The sequence below is a fragment of the Trifolium pratense genome, linkage group LG4 (assembly GCF_020283565.1).
Source record: "Trifolium pratense cultivar HEN17-A07 linkage group LG4, ARS_RC_1.1, whole genome shotgun sequence".
Taxonomy (NCBI): domain Eukaryota; kingdom Viridiplantae; phylum Streptophyta; class Magnoliopsida; order Fabales; family Fabaceae; genus Trifolium; species Trifolium pratense.
In genome coordinates, this window is record NC_060062.1 from 14,170,298 (window position 1) to 14,189,291 (window position 18,994).

The 18,994-nt window shown below is 34.5% G+C and overlaps 2 protein-coding genes across 5 annotated transcripts; both read right to left on the reverse strand.

Annotated features, from left to right (window-relative positions):
* Positions 1–447: 447 nt before the first annotated feature.
* Positions 448–4,923, reverse strand: LOC123919487. 4 transcript variants are annotated; one of them, XR_006813222.1, is made up of 5 exons: positions 4,394–4,923; positions 4,233–4,270; positions 4,044–4,154; positions 2,091–3,800; positions 448–709 (listed from the first exon to the last, which is right to left on the reverse strand). XR_006813222.1 is itself a non-coding variant. In XM_045971402.1 (5 exons), the coding sequence occupies exons 1-4, from the start codon at positions 4,463–4,465 to the stop codon at positions 2,905–2,907; spliced, it is 381 nt and encodes a 126-aa protein (XP_045827358.1). In that variant the 5' UTR covers positions 4,466–4,923; the 3' UTR covers positions 2,374–2,752; positions 2,874–2,904. The 4 variants fall into 4 exon arrangements, 1 of the variants encoding a protein (XP_045827358.1); XM_045971402.1 differs by lacking the exons at positions 448–709; positions 4,233–4,270 and having other exon boundaries at positions 2,374–2,752; positions 2,874–2,949; positions 3,662–3,800; positions 4,030–4,154; XR_006813223.1 differs by lacking the exon at positions 448–709 and having other exon boundaries at positions 3,103–3,800; positions 4,229–4,270.
* A 4,019-nt stretch (positions 4,924–8,942) lies between these two features.
* Positions 8,943–18,118, reverse strand: LOC123923782. The gene is made up of 4 exons (XM_045976517.1): positions 17,987–18,118; positions 16,666–16,950; positions 12,861–13,108; positions 8,943–9,612 (listed from the first exon to the last, which is right to left on the reverse strand). Exons 2-4 carry the CDS (start codon positions 16,931–16,933, stop codon positions 9,253–9,255), a joined length of 876 nt encoding a protein of 291 aa, XP_045832473.1. The 5' UTR covers positions 16,934–16,950; positions 17,987–18,118; the 3' UTR covers positions 8,943–9,252.
* Positions 18,119–18,994: the final 876 nt, after the last annotated feature.

The following is an 18,994-nucleotide window of genomic DNA, read 5'->3' on the forward strand; positions in this document are numbered from 1 at the left end:
TTCAAAAGTCAAAATCGTACAGCCTCTCGTGTGTTTAATAAAGACTACATAAAATCGTATAGCCCTGCCGAGCCTCCCGCGTATTTTTTAGAGATATAAAATTTGGAATTTTTTTTTTTTTTTGGTAGAGATAAAATTTGGAATTTATTGATGCTAAAACTTAAATTATATTACTCTGTTGTATTATGAAGTTAAAATTTCTAAGTGAAAATTAATATAATTAGATGAGATTGAACCATTTTATCATTAAAATTGGAATTCTTAAGTTGCAATCAATCTAATTGGATAAGATTGAATCGATAATACATAGAAGTTAGAATTACTAAATTGTAGTTAATCTAATGATATACTTTGGTTTAGTTTAGGAGTTAAGAACGTACATTTAAACATGTCAACATAATAAATCAGATGAGTAGAGAAAACTGTGAGATACTAATGTAGTAGATATATCATAACAGAGCAAAACTTAATGTTATATTTTAATAATGTCATTTTTATTTTCATTCAAGACATCTTTTAAAATTCTATTAAGAGATAAACTCATGAACTAAATAAAGTTAAGACCATTAAGATCGAATGAAACTATATATAAAATCCTTTTTAAACATTGTATTATCATGCATAAATCCTTTAGAAGTTTAGAACCAATTTTGCAGCTATGTCTGTATTTCGGCCCACAAATCTCCCTTAGATGTAAAACCAAATTAATCTGTAAAATATACAAAAAAAAAAAAAGATCATTAGTAAACAAAACACAATAAGAAAATACTTATATTTAATAATCAAATTTTTAAACAGTGTTGTAATATAGTGGCTATGGCGTAGTGGAAATTGAACAAAAATTAAGGCCAACCAGGTCATACTAAATTAAATGGTCAAGGAAATATCAAAAGGTAATAAATATGAAGAATTTCTCATTAAGAATTTTTTTTGAATAAGCTAAATTAGCCCACCCAAATTGGCACCAGAGAGAATCGAACCTCAGACCTCAAGATGAGCACACTCCCAGATCCCATGCCAATATCAATGCACCAACCCAAGTGGGTTTAATTTCTCATTAAGAATTGATATCTATCATGCTATTATTTATTTACATCTAGAGCACTCCCAAGGTTTATGATGCAATGAATTAATTAGAAAATAGAAAATACACTATACTAATATGCAATTTGTTGGGAGAGATAAGAACTACGTTGAGGAAGGGTGAGTGATTGAAGTTGGAGCTTAGTATAATATACCATCTACAACATGTTCATTTGAGTCTAACGAAAGGGATTAGTCTGTGCTTAATTCTCCATTTGGTCCTGCTGCAACAGATTTGTCTATGATAAGCTTTGTTACATACTTACATGTTTGAAAAGACTGGATTTATAAAAATCGTGATAACACTATAATTTTGTTGAACCTCAAAAGTATAGTTTTTACTAAAATTACACTGGTACACCGTGATTCAGTCAATCTTATTGTCATTTCAAAGATATACTCAGCCTGCTTCATTATTATGAAGCTACGCTGCACCCATTAACATTAATGAGGAAACATTTAGTCCGATTACTATGAGGAAACATTGAATCTTATGACTAACAATCCAACAGATTACTTATAACTAACATGGTAGATTATGGCAGTGAAACACATTATAACAAAATTCATGTCTGTTATAAATTAGAATTAGAATGAATACCTAAAATCTTACAACCAAAACTAACTATTTTAGTGTACAATTGCTCTCATACCAATGGTGACTCGATAACTTTGAGAAATTCCTACTCATATCTTGCTCTAGCATCACAAAATCTAGTGCAAGCTAAACATAGAAATCTATAGCAAGATATCTACTCACACAATGTAAAGGAAGGCCAATGGCACCATGTCATCACTTTAATAAATAAACCATCAATAGAGTGTATGATTCGTGTTCAAAATAAAAAAAAACAGCTTGCATTCAAACTTGAAACAGGGAATTCTCTGAATGCATTTCCACCCCATATTATGAATTACCGATCTAACCTAATGCAACATGTATTACTTCCTACATTATCTTTCTAGTGTTTAACAATAGAAACTTACAAAGGCAAGTATTGCATTACCTTCTACATTATCTTTCCAGTGTCAATCCTCGTTAACTAAGCTTGCTAACAGCTTCCCTTCAGATCTTATAAACAGATAAATATTCCACACTTTAGCTATACTTGCATTATGTAATATTCTTAACCAATAGAAACTGAAAATAAGTTCAGAACATAATACACTTTTTCAGCCATACAGTGTGTAGACCAGATAATACAACAAATCAATTTCCAGCACATACAATGAAGAATTAATTTACCAAGAGATTTGCAAAGGCCTAATTTTTCAAAACCATAATCAAAACTCATAAAATCCAAGGCCTAGAAGGAGATAGGGACATCAAATCTCATATGAATGAGAATGTTGAAAACATATATGAAGAAACTCTTATTTCTTAAGCTTATAACTTCGATGTGAAGGTTTACACTATACTACCAATGAAATTTTTCTAGTTCCCTTACATGTACCACATGTAGTCTTTAACTTAAAAATGCTAATTTGTACATATAATAAATCATAGTTTTCTTTAACTTAAATCATAGTCTAGGGAAATAATTAGGAAGTAATAGAAAAATAATAATGAAGCTTTAAGCAACATCTTATAGTACCTGGACATAGTCATGCATACAATGCTAAACTGGACATTAAATCAATCTCCATAAAATTCCCTTCAAGCCATAGACTAAAATTGAAATGAAAATCAGATATTAGACAATTCAATCATTATTTCATTTTGACTATTGAAAAACCAGAATAATCCAAGCATTCTAGCAGATTCTCTATTGTTTTCTTCTAAACCATACCCCATTATTTCCTTGAATTGGTCTAACATCTTCAATATTTAGAATTCAAACTCTGGCAAATTTTAAGAAGTGAAACCTGCATTTTCAAAGAATAGAGGTATCATGTTAAACCTGGATTTTCAAGAAGTGAAACTTGCATTGCATCTCTAATAGACATGTCATGCTAAACCAAGAATAGAGGTATCGTTTATAATTCAATAAACAGGGACAAATCCAAGACCTAAACACAATGAACATGGATTAATGTGAAAAAATGAAATACAATCTTATGTCATTATTTAACATTTAGAGAGTGAAAATAACCAAAAAAGAATATCATACAGATTAATACATATCATGAAATATGCAGATATGATTTCATATAAAAGCACAAAAATAAGACCACAAAGTCATCAGTTTTTCATATTGAGACATTTCATTAAACATTTTGAGTGCTCACTTTCACAGTAAAAAATTAAATCTATATAATGAGTAATTTTCAAATACAATCAAGCTATGTATCTCACCATCTCTCACTAAAGTAAGGAATTCAAAGAATGACGATAAATCTTTATATCTAATCAAAATAAAAGTAATTAAAAGTATCACAATATAATTGATGCAGTTATACTATGACGGAGGCACCACAAAAACAGTATCCACAAAACAACACAAATAATTGAAGATAAAAATGAAGTCTAGAAATGAACATGTAGAGTATCAATCGAAGGGAAATTAATATTCTAATTTAATCATATAAGATGTAAAGGTAAATGTAAAGTAAAGATTAAACGATATCATATTGATACCTTTGGATTACTCAAATCTTTGAATTTACCGCAAGAGATCAAAATCGTTGGATACCCTTCACACAATTTAACTTGAATCTTGAACAAAAAATTGTGTCCGCCATCATTTTGAGGTTTCACTTGGAATTGATGCAGAATTCTACAGATTTTAAAAATATTCATATCATATATCATATTAGTTATCAAATGGAAATAGAAAAGACAAAACTAAACAAAAACAACAAAGTAATCATTGATTTTAGTTTGATTTTAGTCTGATAATTGAATTATGAAACACATTTTCTGATAAAATTGAATTCTGAAATGAAAACATAACCACTCAAAGAAGCAACCTCAAATTGAAGGAAATAAAACAAAATAGAATTGACCTGGAAGCCCTTACTTCTAAGTATGAGTCTGCCGCTTCCTTCATGGTGAGTGTTGCTTCTTTATATTTCTCTTCATCTTCTTTGTTGCAGAATTCCAGACAACAACTCGGGCTTAAATATATAACCTGCAAACAACCCATGAATTGTTTAAATACAAAAAAAACGAAAGAAAAACGATCCTGAAAATCAAGAGTGATACCTACACTTTTGGGAGAACACGCATCGGGTTTCAGAATGAAATCTTTTCCATTTGATGAGAGAATTTGAAAAAATAAAATAAAAAGAGGGATTAGAAAATTAGGGATTAAAGTAGATTGAAGAAAATTGGGGATTTCAAAAACGAAGAGTAAGAGTTTGAAATTACCTGCTCCGTCAGAATGAAAATCGGCCCAGCAACATCCATGAGATTCTTCTTTGGAAGGAAAATGGAGTTCATCAAGTGAAGAAGGTTGTGGCTTTGGTGTTTAGAGAGGGAGAGAGAGTTTGAAATTTGAGAATCTGTTTTTCAATATCAGTCAGACAAATTTGTTGGTACTGAAAGTGACTTGACACTGTTCCTTTGCTAAGAATGAAAGGGACAGCTGCTTCTCAGAAGAAGAAGTTGCATGGATTTGAAAAATAATGAAAAGAGATACGTCAAACAGGCTTCTTGGGGAAGGAGTTTTTTTTTGTTTGGCCTGAAATGGACTGGATCAAGTTGGGCCGGATAGCATTGGCTTGGCATTTGTTGGCCCATTTCGTCAAAAGCTGAAGGAGGGAATATCATTTGAAATTTCAACCAAAAGAAGTAGGTTTTTTGTCTTTTTCCATGTAGGATTTGCTGAAATTGAATATGAGAGTGACATGTGTACAAAATTACCCTACAACTGTGTTGGATGTGTGTAGTTATAAAGATTCCAAAAAGAGATATTTTATGTTGGAACTTTTGAATTTTAAAAAACTTAAATGTATAATTTTTTTTTTGTCAACTAGTTTAGTTGTTAGGATTTTACCTTTAAAGTGAATGTCATGTAGAGTTGAATTTTTACTCATGCATATATAATGTTATATCTCTATCAATTTAGATAAACTCACAAAGACAATTAAAAGTATAATATACAAGATAATATTTTTAGGTTTAGTTTCTTAACATGTCTAAGAGCATATATGTTAGCATTTTTCTTTTGCCAATAATAATATACTCTTTTGGAAAACTCTATCTGCCTTCTCACTAACAGATCGCGCCGCCCCTTCCCCCTTATCCAAATTATGTCATCAAGATGTAGCTTCTTCCTCTAGTTATGCGATATATGAGTAGTGCGGCCCTCCGCACCACCATGGTTCAGTTTGGCGCCGCTGTTATTGTTTGTTTTTCGGGTATTGGTGGTCAGTTCTCTTTGCTCCGTTTTTTGTTTCTCTCGGATCTCTGTCGTCCTGCTGAAGTTCTTCGTCGGGTTGTTGGGTCTTCGTGACAGATCTGGGTTGGGATCTTGTTTCAGCCCGACACACCCCACACACACGGCTGCCTCCCCATTCGGAATAATCCCACGATGAGCTAAATTCGCTCTAGTTGGAACCCTTCCATGTAGAGCTTGCCACATGAAGACTATAACCTTCGACGGCACCCAACTCTCCCAAACTTGAGCAATAACACAGATCGGAGCCAATCCCAAATAACGAGAAGAAGGGTGAAACGTTTGGTAAAGAAAAGAGTAGTTAGAACTCACTGTATAGGTTCCTCAGTTGACTTGAGACCAAGAATCTTCCTCTTTAGAACTCCCTCTCGGTTCCTTTTTATGTGTCTTTTACATCGGATTTAGAGTTCTGTTTTAACTGTCAGTGTCACTTTAGTATTTTAAGAGTATGATTTGTCAATTATATCTTTTGTCAATTACTCTTATCTTTATAAAAAAAAAAACTAATTAATGTTATATATTTGAAAAACTAAAGTTTATTTTTTAATAAAAAAAAAAAAAAAAGTGGCACATGACATATTAATTTTTTCTTTTGGTACATAATACATTAAAATTATTGGAAAGATAAAGTGTGTGCAAAAAAATAAAAATTATCAATGGATTAAAATTATGGTATAATAGAAAAATAAAGTACAAAAATATATATTTTTTAATTTTGTGTTATTATTCTAAAAACACTCTTAAAATGGAACGGAGGGAGTATATATTTTACCAACTATCCTTAACAATTGTTAGTAAAAATAATACATTAGTGTTTGGTTGAATGTAAAAAAGAGGGATAAAGAAAAATTACAGAAATCAATGGATAAATTTGACTAAAAATGAAAAACGACGTCCATTTTAAAATAAATTTTTTTAAGTGAGAAAATACTAACTTGACTTTATCTTTGGCTGCAGAAACAAAAACAATAAATGGATGTCTGAAACCAAATTTAGAACTGTCACGTCTTACAGGCTTGCCAATTGCCAAAAGTGCCATAACCTTTACTTTACCACCAAAAATATGTAGGATTTTTCAGTGAAACCACGTAAGATTGGAATTGATCACAAGCACCAATATGCCAAATGTAATGTTCAATAATTGGATAGGTCAAAAAAAAAAGTTTAATAATTGCAATAAATATAAGTGTATAGGTCAATTGAATTTCTAAATTTTTTCACGTAATTTATTGATTAGAATTTATTAAAAACGGATCTCTTAATAAAAAAAATTAAAAATAATAATTCTCATTTTACTTGTTAACATAAAAATTAATATTTTAATTAATAAAGTAGAGCGTCTAAAAATTCAAGCTTCAATTCTTATATATAAAATGGAATGTCCTTCCTTACCAATTGAGGTAAGTTCACGAACATAATTTTTAAAAATTCTTATATATTACATCATCAATATATTATTATTATTATTATATATATGTCAAGATCAAATGACACCAACTAGTTTGACATCAAATGTTACATCTCTTAATAATGTTTTAACTGATATAAATTTTATAAAATTCACTGTTGGATTGAAAGTTTATATCATATAGATCATTTGTGAAAAATTTCAGACAAATCCAAAATCAATTGATATGCTATTGCGACACATAAAGTTTACGACATATAAAAAAAAACACAAACCTTAATTTTGATGTATCTCAATTACGTATCAAATCATTTCTATAACTAGTGTTGTCTTTTATTTTTATAATGAAGTACTTTCCTCTTTACTCCAATCAACTCTAATAAGAATATATAGCTAAAAACAGTGGCAAGCCTTTCATGTTTCTTTTTAGTTCCACCACAATAAATTGAATAAAAAATTGTTCAAAACTAAGAGTGCTTGTATTTGGTTTCTTATAAAGATGACAAATCTTCTAATCAAAGTAATCCTAATCATATGGGAGATTAATGTTTTCAACTTCAAATTTTTCCAATAGACAGTACTTGTTGATTTGCACTTAATATCTTTGTTGATTTGCACATATATCATTTGCTTCTTTGTAAGAACAGTCAACATCGAACAATATGACTAATTTTCATCGAAAAACTTGCAAGACATAGTGTGTGTTTAGTTTAGCGGCGACTAGAATTGAGTTTGGTAGAATTGAGTTTGACATAATTAATTTTGGTTAAAAGTGAGTTGGGTGGAAAATAATTTATGTTTGGATGTGTTTTTTATGAAAGCAATTTATATAAAAATGTTGTTTGGGTAATTTGAGCCAAAATTACTTTTAAAGTGTAAATTATCAAAAGGGTGCTAACTTTTATGATGTTTTCTCTTCGGGCCCCCCGTGTTTCTTTTATACCCCTAAATATTCCAATTTTGCCCTTGATAAAAACTTCGGTTCGCAGAAACCGAATTTTTTTTAGTACAAATTCAGAGTAAAATTCGGTTTTTATAAATCGAAATTTGTTTTTAAGGCAAAAAAAAATTTCGGTTTCTATAAACTGAAGTTTTTTGCAAGGGCAAAATTGGAAATTCAGGGGGTATAAAAGAAACACGGGGGGCCCGAAGAGAAAATATCAACTTTTATTGGACCACTCTCTATGTGGAAAGTCAGCCCAATAGTTTTGTGATTTGTCAAACAAAAAATCCAACCCAATAGTAAAAATCAAATATGAATCGGGGTTCGAAGAAGGGGAAGGAGTCCTCGACCCGCGGGAAGATTTATTCAATCACATAGTTTGGGCCTCTAGAATATGGCGCCCTTGGGGCTTTCTATTTGATTGTCTCGAAAGGTCCAATGAATTGGGATTTCCCTATTGAAAAAGGTCATTTCGGGACAAGGAGATCATTGGCACCACTCACTCTCCTCCATTTTTCCAGAAAATTCCAGTTTTATGCTCAGATCTACATCTCCGATTCAAAGTTTTTTTTCTACCTCCGTCTCTCAATATTCTTTTGTATCACTCTTCTTCTCCACATTTGTGCAGTGGGGACTGTTGGTGTGGTTTTTTGTGTGGCTGTGAATGTTGATTAATGGTGGTTGATGATAACTGTGAAGGGTAATGCAGGAATAAAAGGAAATTATGCAGTTGTGACCCCACAGAATTGAAGAATTGATTTTGGGGTAAACGTAGAAGCTACGATTCGGAGCTTTTGGTAGAATCACGTTAAGAAGACAGAATCGATTTACAAAGAGCAAACCAAACACACTAAAAGAATGCTATAATTGCGTTTAGAGAGCCAAACGTGAGTCTGAGCGGTGGAAATGCAAAACCAAACATACACATAAAAAAATAAGTTCTCTCCTTCCAACCAAATTATTTTCAAAATCAGAAATCAAATTCATGATCACCTACTTTAAGGGGCTCAAAACCCTCACTACTTGGATCAATTTGTTGTTGGTATAGACAATTTTGTTTATGTATGTTAATAGTGTCTTGAGCTACTTATGTGTGGGAAAATATATTTAAAGTGGAACATTAATTCTATTCCGTTTGCAAAAGTATGTAATCTATCTCATAAAAATATATCCAAATATATCCATTTTCAGAATCATTTTTAGAATCAAAGACATCCTAGACAATATGAGGATACAGATGTAAATACAAAATAGCAGGTTGCAACATGTTAATTGAGTCATGCCATCCTTCCTAGCTAGCTAAATATGGGTTTTATGCAGTTCTTCTCAAATGGAATAAAATTATTTCTTAGTTTTGAAATGGTATTGGATTTAACAAACACCCCAAAGATCCTAGTAACCCTACACCTAAATGCATGTATGCAATTTAAATTGCACTTGGTACAAGCCGAAATGAAAGGTAAAAATGTTGTCAAAAATCAGTTGTAGTAACGTGAACCGGTGTCATAAACACGTCCACCAGGATATGGACCTCTAGGATCGAATCCTTGATCTCTTCCACTCCCAAGAAATCGAGATTGCTCTTTGTAAGGATCAAAGTGATCAGCAGAGTATCCTCGTTGGGGTTCTCCACCGGAAGCTGAAGCATTGACATTACTGCGAGCATGAGGGTCTCTGGGTGCTATGCTGCTACTGGAGTAAGGATCCCGAATGATTTGCTCATACTGCTGTTGTCTTGCACGTGATTCCCTTTGAAGAAATTCAGTTCTACGGTTTCCATGCCGAGCTCGAAGTGCTTCCAATTTTTCTTCATACTGAGTATTGATTGCATTTATTTTCTGACAAGGAAAAAGTACAATGGAACTCATTAAAGAGATATTGAGAAATATAGTTTTAGAAAATACATAAGAATATCTAGGTTCAACATGAATTAGATTTATCTTGGGCAACCTCAGTTTATTCAATTATAAAACAGTGGCATGGATTTTATAAATACAAGGCACGAATGGTGCAGGCTGCAGAACTAGACTCGGAGCTGAAAAATGAAACTAACTAAAAGTATCAAGATTGGACAACAATCAAAGTCAGTTTATACTCTATACGATGCAAAAAGAAGCTAGTTGCCTAGTTCTGAAAATGCAGTGGTCGCAACTTTGCATGCATAATCACCTCAAATTTATTGACTATCATGCAAATAAGCAATCAAAGCCAACAACAAAACTAGCCAATACAAAGAATTCATTCCTTCAGGAGGAGCTGTATTTAATACTACTAATTTACTTTAACAGCATATATCCTTCTAAGTAGTGATGGGGATTAATACAAGAATGACAGTGAATTACTGAATTGTATTGACTAGAGAAGATAGCAACTGAAAAGGTTGAGAACTCTGATAGGGGAAACTATCAGCCTGAACTATAAATGTAATGCCCTCCTCACCGTGAATCTCTTGGCAATCCCAATTCTCACTATAACAGAATGCTAGATAATCCATCACTAACTCTCTATAAAGTGGCAAAGGCCTCTCCATAGCCGCAGTTCTTCTTTGTCAAATTTGTTAAAGGCTTGGCTGGTTTCCTATAATCCTTAATAAATTTACAATAGTACCCCATCAAACCCAAAAATCCTGGCACCCCCTTTAACTGAATGTGATGTAGGTCAGATAAGCACACATTGGATTTTCCCAGGGTCTACAGCTACTCCTTCTCATGAGATGACATGACCTTAATACTCCAAACTCCTCCTTCAAAAACTAAGTTTTTTCTATTGGCCACAATGCAGTTTACAGACAAAATCTCCAACACCATTTTGTGGATATATGGTTCATACACCCAAATTTGTAGATGCCTGGATTTGAGATCAATGTTTGAAATAATTTTGGCTCGTAACAACTCATCAATCAAGTCATTCATTAGTCACTACTGGGATAGGGTACATATCAAGAATTGTTGCCCTGTTTAGAGTTCTGTAATCCACACATAACCGCCATGATGCGTCTTTATTCTTAACCAACAGAACAGGGCTGAAAAATGCACTCATACTAGGCCGGATCATGAGCTTGAAGCATTTCGTTACTTGCTTCTCAATTTCTTCCTTCAGGTGGTGAGGATAACAGTAAGGTCTCACACTGATTGGGCCTTGTTCAGGCAGCAGTCTTATGTAGTGTACTTGCTACGCTCGGGTGGCAACCTATACCTTCTTAAAAAAATTATGGAAACTTGCTCAATATTTTTTCCAAACTCTCCTACTGTTCTATTGTCAATTCCTCCTCTCCGTCAACACCATTCACACCCATTTGAGTTAACCATCCAAGACTGGTCCTCTCCTTGCAACTTCCATCTAAAAATACTATGGTGGGAAAAATAATCTCTCTGTTCGGTGTCACTGGCGCCGCCTACTTTTGGCTATCTCTCGCTCCCCTGCAGTGTTACAAACTCATCGTGGTGAACGAACTTCATTGACAGGTGCTTCCAATCTATCACAACTTTACCCTAGGTACTCAGCCACAAAATTCCCAGGATAATCTCAAAACTATGAGATCTAGCACAAAAGGGTCCACCACAAATTTGTGACCCCAACCAAACCTCCAAATTCCTGCATATTCCCGTGGTGGAAATCAAATGGCCATCTCACAGGCGAAGTTGCTTCTCTAGACATTGGTGAAGAGAATGAAATTTGTCTCTGCATCAAAAACAGAGGCCTGTGGATTTTCTTTCCATTAACTCAGGGTAGGAGCAGTATTTTAAACTCTTCCATTGTTCTCAGTTTCCACTTCGCCGCTCACCTTCACTTTTCCTGCTTGGATTTTCCATGGTGGAAGATGATGGGTGGTTCATGGAGGATAAGGTGGCGCTATGGTGCTGGTAATCATGTGCCTATTACGGCATGGACAAATAACTTGAAGTGTCCTTTCACGTTCTATATAGGTGGTTATGATGGTGGCATCTTCAAAATTTGCATTGCATTGACGGAAAACAAATGAGGCCGATTTAAATTTGGATCAAAAGCACTGAGGGGGAAAGTGGCAATAGAAAAAAAGCGGGGCATCACATACAACCAATAATTAGTCTAGTAGATTAAATTATCCACATGTAATTTTTTAGCAGGAACAGTTTGAAAAGGATATATAGAACTGTTCTTAAGGTTCGTCCTTCAATGAACACACTTAGATGCAATTCCTGATTTAATCATAAAACATAGGGTTACATATGTTTTTAGTCCCTATAGTTTTCCAGAATTTTCATTTTAGTCCCCGAAGATTTTTTTCACACTTTTTAGTCCTGAAGTTTTTTCCGTCAATGTTTTTAGTCCTTACTTTTCATTCAACTCGTGTATACTTTCACATTTTTGAATGATTTTTTGTATTCATGTTTATAATATTATAAGAACATCTCCGATAAAAATTTAGAATTTTTTAACATAAGATGAATTATTTAAGAATTTTTATGTGCAAAAAACTAAAAAGTTCATATTTAATTTATCTTTTGTTAGAAAAATTTAAACTTTTGTAACAAAGATTCATATAATGTACTAAACATGACCACATAAAAAAAAAATTAAATTTAAAATGGTATGCACGAGTTGAATGAAAAGTAGGGACTAAAACCATTGACGGAAAAAACTCCAGGGACTAAAAAGTGTGAAAAAAATCTTCAAGGACTAAAATGAAATTTTTGGGAAACTATAGGGATCAAAAACATATTTAACCCTAAAACATAATTAGTTTCAAGACAAGATCGTGGGACCTGTATGAATACACAGGATATTTGTCTACCTTAATCATAAAACATATTAATTTTATTAATGACGATCATTTGTTTATAAAACTAAATATCTGCAAAAGCAGTCTGGACTCTAGGTCGCTCTTTATGTTTCTCCTGCTCAGTATACTGAAACCGCAATAGGTATGTTTATGTTAACCTAGTAGCAGGATCTGTACTAAATCCATCAAGGGTGTTGCACGATTATGTGTTCATCTATTATGATAGAGGAAGAAAAAAAAAAGACACAAAGGTTGACAAATTTGTAGCAGATTTTAGGTATTTAAAGAACCGAGTGAAAAACAATTTTAATATTTAACACTTACCTCTCTGTGCCTAGCCTGTTCTGCATCTTCAACATCCTGCTGTTCTTTAGTCAGTTTAATAATGTCATCATGAAAATTCTGTTCAAGACCTTCAAAAGTTTGTGATAAATGATTTCCTTCATATCTAACATCTATATTTTCTTCATGGGCCTGAGATCTGGAATCACTGTTGCTCCGGCTCTGCAAAGCCAATTTAGGATCGGGCCTCTGTCCTTGAAAATAAGACCTTGAAGCATCACCCCCTTGACCTGAACACGCAATGTTTCCCTAAGTTTCGGAAACTGAAAACCATTTTCATGATATAAATGGCAAACCTGTAACTAGGTCTTTTAGACATGGTAGCTAATGTTCTAACAATTAAATAGGATAGTTTATTATGCAAATATGGCAATGTTTTCCGAACAAGTATACCTTTGTAAACAACTTAAAGTACACACCAAAAGCTTTATTCCATAGTAGTTAATAGCACAGCTATAGCAGCGCTATAGCGATGGAGCGGAGCAACAGCATGCCGCTATGAGAAGGCCAATAGCGGAGCAGTTAGCGATAGCGGCCGCTCCATCTGGGATAGCGGTGGGGCGGAGCAGGTCACAGCCGCTCCAGCTGGGATAGCCCACTTTTGTGTTTTATGGCTGAAATCGCCGGATCGGCGCCGTTACATGGTCTCCCTTTGTCCCCATCGCATGATTTGGTCGTCTTGCGTGATAGTTTATTTCATTATCTTAAAATATCATATGTCCGAAAAGGGAGATAGTTGGCACTAATTAAATAATAGTAAAATTAATATATTATTTCAGAAAGTATTAATATTGTTTTAAATAGAAAATAACTACATATATAGTTAGTATAAAAATTAAAATATTTAGATATATATAGTATTAATTATTATAAAATCATCTGCCTTTCTCTCTCTAAAAATTATTCTGTCTGCCTTCTCACTAACCTAATCGCCGCAGCCCCTTCCCTCATATCCAAATCTTACCTTCAAGATGTAGCTTCTCTCTCAGGTGGTGCGATGAGCGGCGCGGCCCTCCGCACCACCTTGGTTCAGTTTCGGCGCCACCTGCACGTGTTTTTGGTTTTGATGGTCGGTTCTGTTTGCTCTGCTCTGGGTCGTGTCTGGCGGTAGTCCAGCTCTCCGACGTCCTACTGCTATTCTCCGGAGTTGCTGGGTTTCTCTTCCGTCGTGGTGGTGGTGACGGATCTGGGACGAATCTCCTCAACGGTCCAGGTTTGGTTGTTCTGTTTTGCGATGGTGTTTTTGTTTGCGGTGGTGTTGCTCAACCTGTCATGGTGTTTTGCTTTTGCTCCGGTTCTGTTTTGTTGTTCCTGGTGAAATAGGTGTAGATGGGTTGATTAGAGCTACCCAAGTAGGTTGTTTGGATTTAGCTTGGTGGGATTCTTTTGGAAGCAAAGCTTGGTGGGATCTGATCGTCGGTGATGTAGGGTTTTGGGGAGTCTTATAACCATTTTTGCTTTCTTTCTCTTCACAGTTCCAAAGTGAATGGGTTGTGAATTTAATCACTTTTGGGGTTTTATTATTAGTAATAAAATGTGAAGTGATGTGGTAATAATGGGGCTTTGTTGCTTATAATTGAGTTTTGTTTTGGCCGGATCTTTGGGTCTTGGCTTGGTTGGTTTGGATCTCGCTGCGCTAGTTTGTATTGTTTCATGGTGATTTTTGTAGTCGCCAACGTTCTTCTGCCGCCGCGGAATGCGGAGCAGTGTTGGTTTTTCGGCAGTGTTTGTTGTTCACTGCAGCTTCTGGGGGTGGCTGGATTTTGGTGTTGGAGTCGTTGCTTCGGCGGATCCAGTAGTGTTTTGGTGCTATTTGAAATGGGGTTCCGGCAGTGTTGTTGCTGCTCAGAGAGTGTTTTGATGCTCCTACGGTGGTTGGGTACTTGGGTGTGATGTTTGGAGGTGGTTGTTTTACTTCCGTTTTTGGTGATTGTTGATGGATGACTACTTGGCTGTAGTTTTAAGAATGTTTTTCTCTCCGTCAAAACTCTGTCGATGCTTTCTTCCCCGAGTTTTCTCCGGCAGCTACGCAATCAGATCGCAAATGTAGACTTTTTGCTTATACCAAAGGCTTCCGGCGGTCTCCACCCAGCTAGATACTATGTGGAGTGTGTTTAGTTGACGGCTTTTTCTTAGTTTGGAAGGGTCTGGTTCGGCAATGGTGTTTTCTGTGGTAGATGTTTTTATTCTGCTTCACTTCAGTCCAGTGTCTTGCTATGGTTTAGGTTGGGGTTGGAGTATGACGTCAAGGAGTTATTTTAGAATTTTACATGGTGGTGTTTAGGTTGCGGTTGTTTTGCGGGATTTTGTTTTTGTTGGCTTTGTTTTATTGCGTTTTAGTGGTGGGGATAGACACTTAAACAACTGTTAAGGGTGGATTGATGTGGTGGTTTATTGTACTTTTTTATTGGTTAAGGTGTTTTCATCACCTTGCCTTTCTTTGTTTGATCCGACAATCTCTTATACTTCTTGTTTAAGAGATTTGTCTATTAATTAAATTTAGCCGATTCAAAAAAAAAGTATTAATTATTATATAGTTATATATTAAATAAATCAAATAGCGGCTATCGCGCTATAAGCTATCCCGGTTTTGGGGTTAGCTGCTCCACTCCGCTATCCGGGATTGACTACTACGCTTTATTCATATTATATATATTCAGGAACTGCTTTTAAGTCCATTCATAAGAATAAGCAGCTTTGATAGTGATACGAACCAGAAAACAATAACAGAGAATCTACAGTAAAATAGAGTAAGAGAAGGCTTTTATTAATAACGGAAATGGAATGTTTACAGTAAGAGGAAAGTCTATTCCTAATCCTGACCAGAGCAGAGCTCCTATAGGTAGCTTAAAGCTGCCTATTCATGGTAGTACTTTCTTACTAAATGATTAGATAACTTTCTATTCTCTCACACTATTCCTTATATCATGGAAAGGACGTTGTGTGCTCCCCTCACTCCAATGACCATGTCACATTCTAACAACCTTAGCCACTATTCCCCACTTTGTCCCTTCTAGAATAAACCAACCACGTTTTAGGCCCAATAGCTTTGTGGTGAATTAATTCCTCATGAGATGGTGACTCAGCATTTAGAGCTCTATCAGATAGGGTTACAAAAAACACCAGGAACATGAAAAATAACTAAACACAAATAACAACAGAATTGGAAGGGCAGCATTTAAGAAAGCTATGCTGCCTAATCAAGTCACATGATACCATCAATGATCTGTTAATCGAAGGATATTCAAGAATAATTGCTAGGATACACATGCATCGTGAAGAGTTACTTTTTTTCATATTAGAATTTATCACGTGTTTGACTTCTAGCTACAACATTAAAAGGAGCAAACTACCCAATCATTGTATTGAAAACTACCCTATCATACATACACACTCTGCTTTGCTCAAGTCTGTATATTTCATTGTAGTGAAAACTACCCTATCATACATATTCTGCTTATGAGACAACATTTCGGTCTTTTACATTAAAAAGGTATCGAATATATTAACCTTGGCACTGATGAACTTAAACAACTCACTGACTAGTCACTACTTTTGTAGATATAAAAATGGATTCACAAATAAAATAAGTTTTAATTATGCGAATTGTAAAAGGTTACATCTATTTACAAGTTAGAATTTCAAAAATAACAATGTGTCGATTTTATCTAATCCATATATAGTTCTTGTCTAGGTTAATCAGTGTTGTCAATCAGAGGTTAATAGAGCCGTTAAAAAAGTGGTTCATAAGCAAGCATGAGAAAACAATGAATAGAATAACACGTACCTTCATTAAACATATGAGACGGCATTGAATTAGACATCTTTGATTCATCCACTTCCCATCTCCATTGACCCTCTGGCTTAGAATTTGGATATGGATTCTCTCTTTCCGGTGTGAACGCCTCTAGCCGTCCATCATAATTACCAGACTTGGGGTCCATCCTTTGACCTTCCATCCTTTGACCAGCCATATGATTATGATGATGATGATGCATCTGTGAAGCCCCATAACTATTGGCAGATGCATCACCATAATGCCCCTGCCGCCTCATTGTTTCCGAAAAAAATCCTGTGTGAACAACACAACCTATGAGACATTAAAACTACAAAAATCCTAACCAACCAATCACCTAACCACATAAACTACACCGGAATTGTATTCAATCATGAAAGTACATGCAGGGTCTTAAAATAGTCATGGCAACAGTTCCAGTCGTGTCTATTAATATTGCGGACAATCACAATCAAATACAGCCCAAAAGCAGTTGCATTGTGTCTTAAAATTTTGGGTTGGGTCAAACTTAAACTTACAAAACTGGTTTGTACGGTGAGGGTTGCACTCACTTATAAACTCATATTCACGTCATCTCTCAACGTGGGACTCTTAATATACCCCTCACGCCCAACACTATTAGTGCAACCTTACTGTTTGTTAAGAATGAGTTAAGCCCAACCCAAAATTCTAAGATGGTATAGAGCTTATCCAAGATCCGTTTGGCCACCTGCTATTAGATTTCCACTATTGGGGCACCAACCATACGCCAAATAGTGTTGGGCGTGGGATGTGTTAAGTCTCACATGATATGAGAGATGGCGTGAAGATATGTTTATAAGTGGAGAAAATCTTCACCTTACAAGCCGGTTTTGTAAAAATCGGTTAGGCCCAACCCAAATTCTAAGATTTTGGTTTCGGCAACATAAAAAATCATTATGCCGCGCAGGTTTGCAGCCTCGATCACGGTTTCAGACCTTTGTTTGAAATAAAACTGTGCACATGTATGTAGTTTGGACTCATATGAAACATTCCACTAACAAATTGAAAACAAAACTGCAGAATAATGCATAGTTTCTTGCAACAACAAAAAAAAAAACTGGAACTGAAAACCAAACGGATAAAAACTACGAATAATACAACATAGATAACAGTAGAATCTTTGGTTCAGAGAAATTAAACTACAAATTTAGCTAAATCTAATAAGTATTAAACTTTTGCGAGTGTGAAGAGCATGCAATTTAATCGTAAGAAATTAAAAACAAAAAAACAAAAAGATAGAATCTTTGAATAGAAAAGAAGAGGTTCTCCTCTGAGTGATATTGTAACGTACCGAATTGCTGAACACTGTCGTTTTCGAGGTCTGTTGATTATCAAGCTCTACGGAAACGAAACAATGGCGGAATTGGGAATTGTCTGCAATTATCGATACAGAAAATGTAAAAATTAAATATTGAAATTAAAATTTATATTTATGCTGGTTACACCCCCTGTTTTTCTCGTTACACCATTAGACTCAAAATCAAAAATTATATAATTCCAAAAAAAATAAAAATGGGAGTGTAGGTAGGAAAATTATAAAATTATTATAAATGTATTTAATTTATTTATTTATTTTTTTGTTTACATTTTATTTATTTATTCTATTGAAGTGTGTTTAGTTTGTTTTATTTTTATGAGAAGAGCAAATTTATTAAGCTATATAGGTTTGGATAAAAATGCATACAATATTAGTTAGAAGTGACGGTTAATGGCGAATAAACACTATCAACAAATTGTAAAGAAAACGGAAAAGTGTTCTTAAGGTGAACTAGAAAATGAGCACATTTATTTGCTTCTCTAAGAGCTTGACATATATTACTTTGGAAGGCGCAAAATTCGGATAGTATTTTCGAGGAGAATTCGGAGGATAAGATGTATGACATTTCTTGACCATATTGACAATTATTAACAATTATTAGAGAATCAATTTCAAAGATGATTTTGTTAATGGAAAAGGAACGAGCTAATTTATCTCCACTATAAAGAGTCTATGTCTCAAGATGATTTTGTTATTGATCTTAACTGTTGATCAAAACAGGTGGATGGCCGTTGAGCAGGTGGTTGACGGCAGGTCGAGCAGCTGATCCACGGAGGGGGGGTTGTACCTGCAAGTGTTCCGATGCCAAAGTTAGAGAGGGGATGAGAGCAAGAGAGATACAAGAGAGAGAAAATAATTGAGTGAATGAATAGTGTTACCTAGCTCTCCTGTATATGAGAGCTTATATAGCATCCAGCTTTGGGCCAAATGTCCTCTTATTGGGTTGGACTTGCCAAGGGCCAATAAGATGGACTGCCAAGA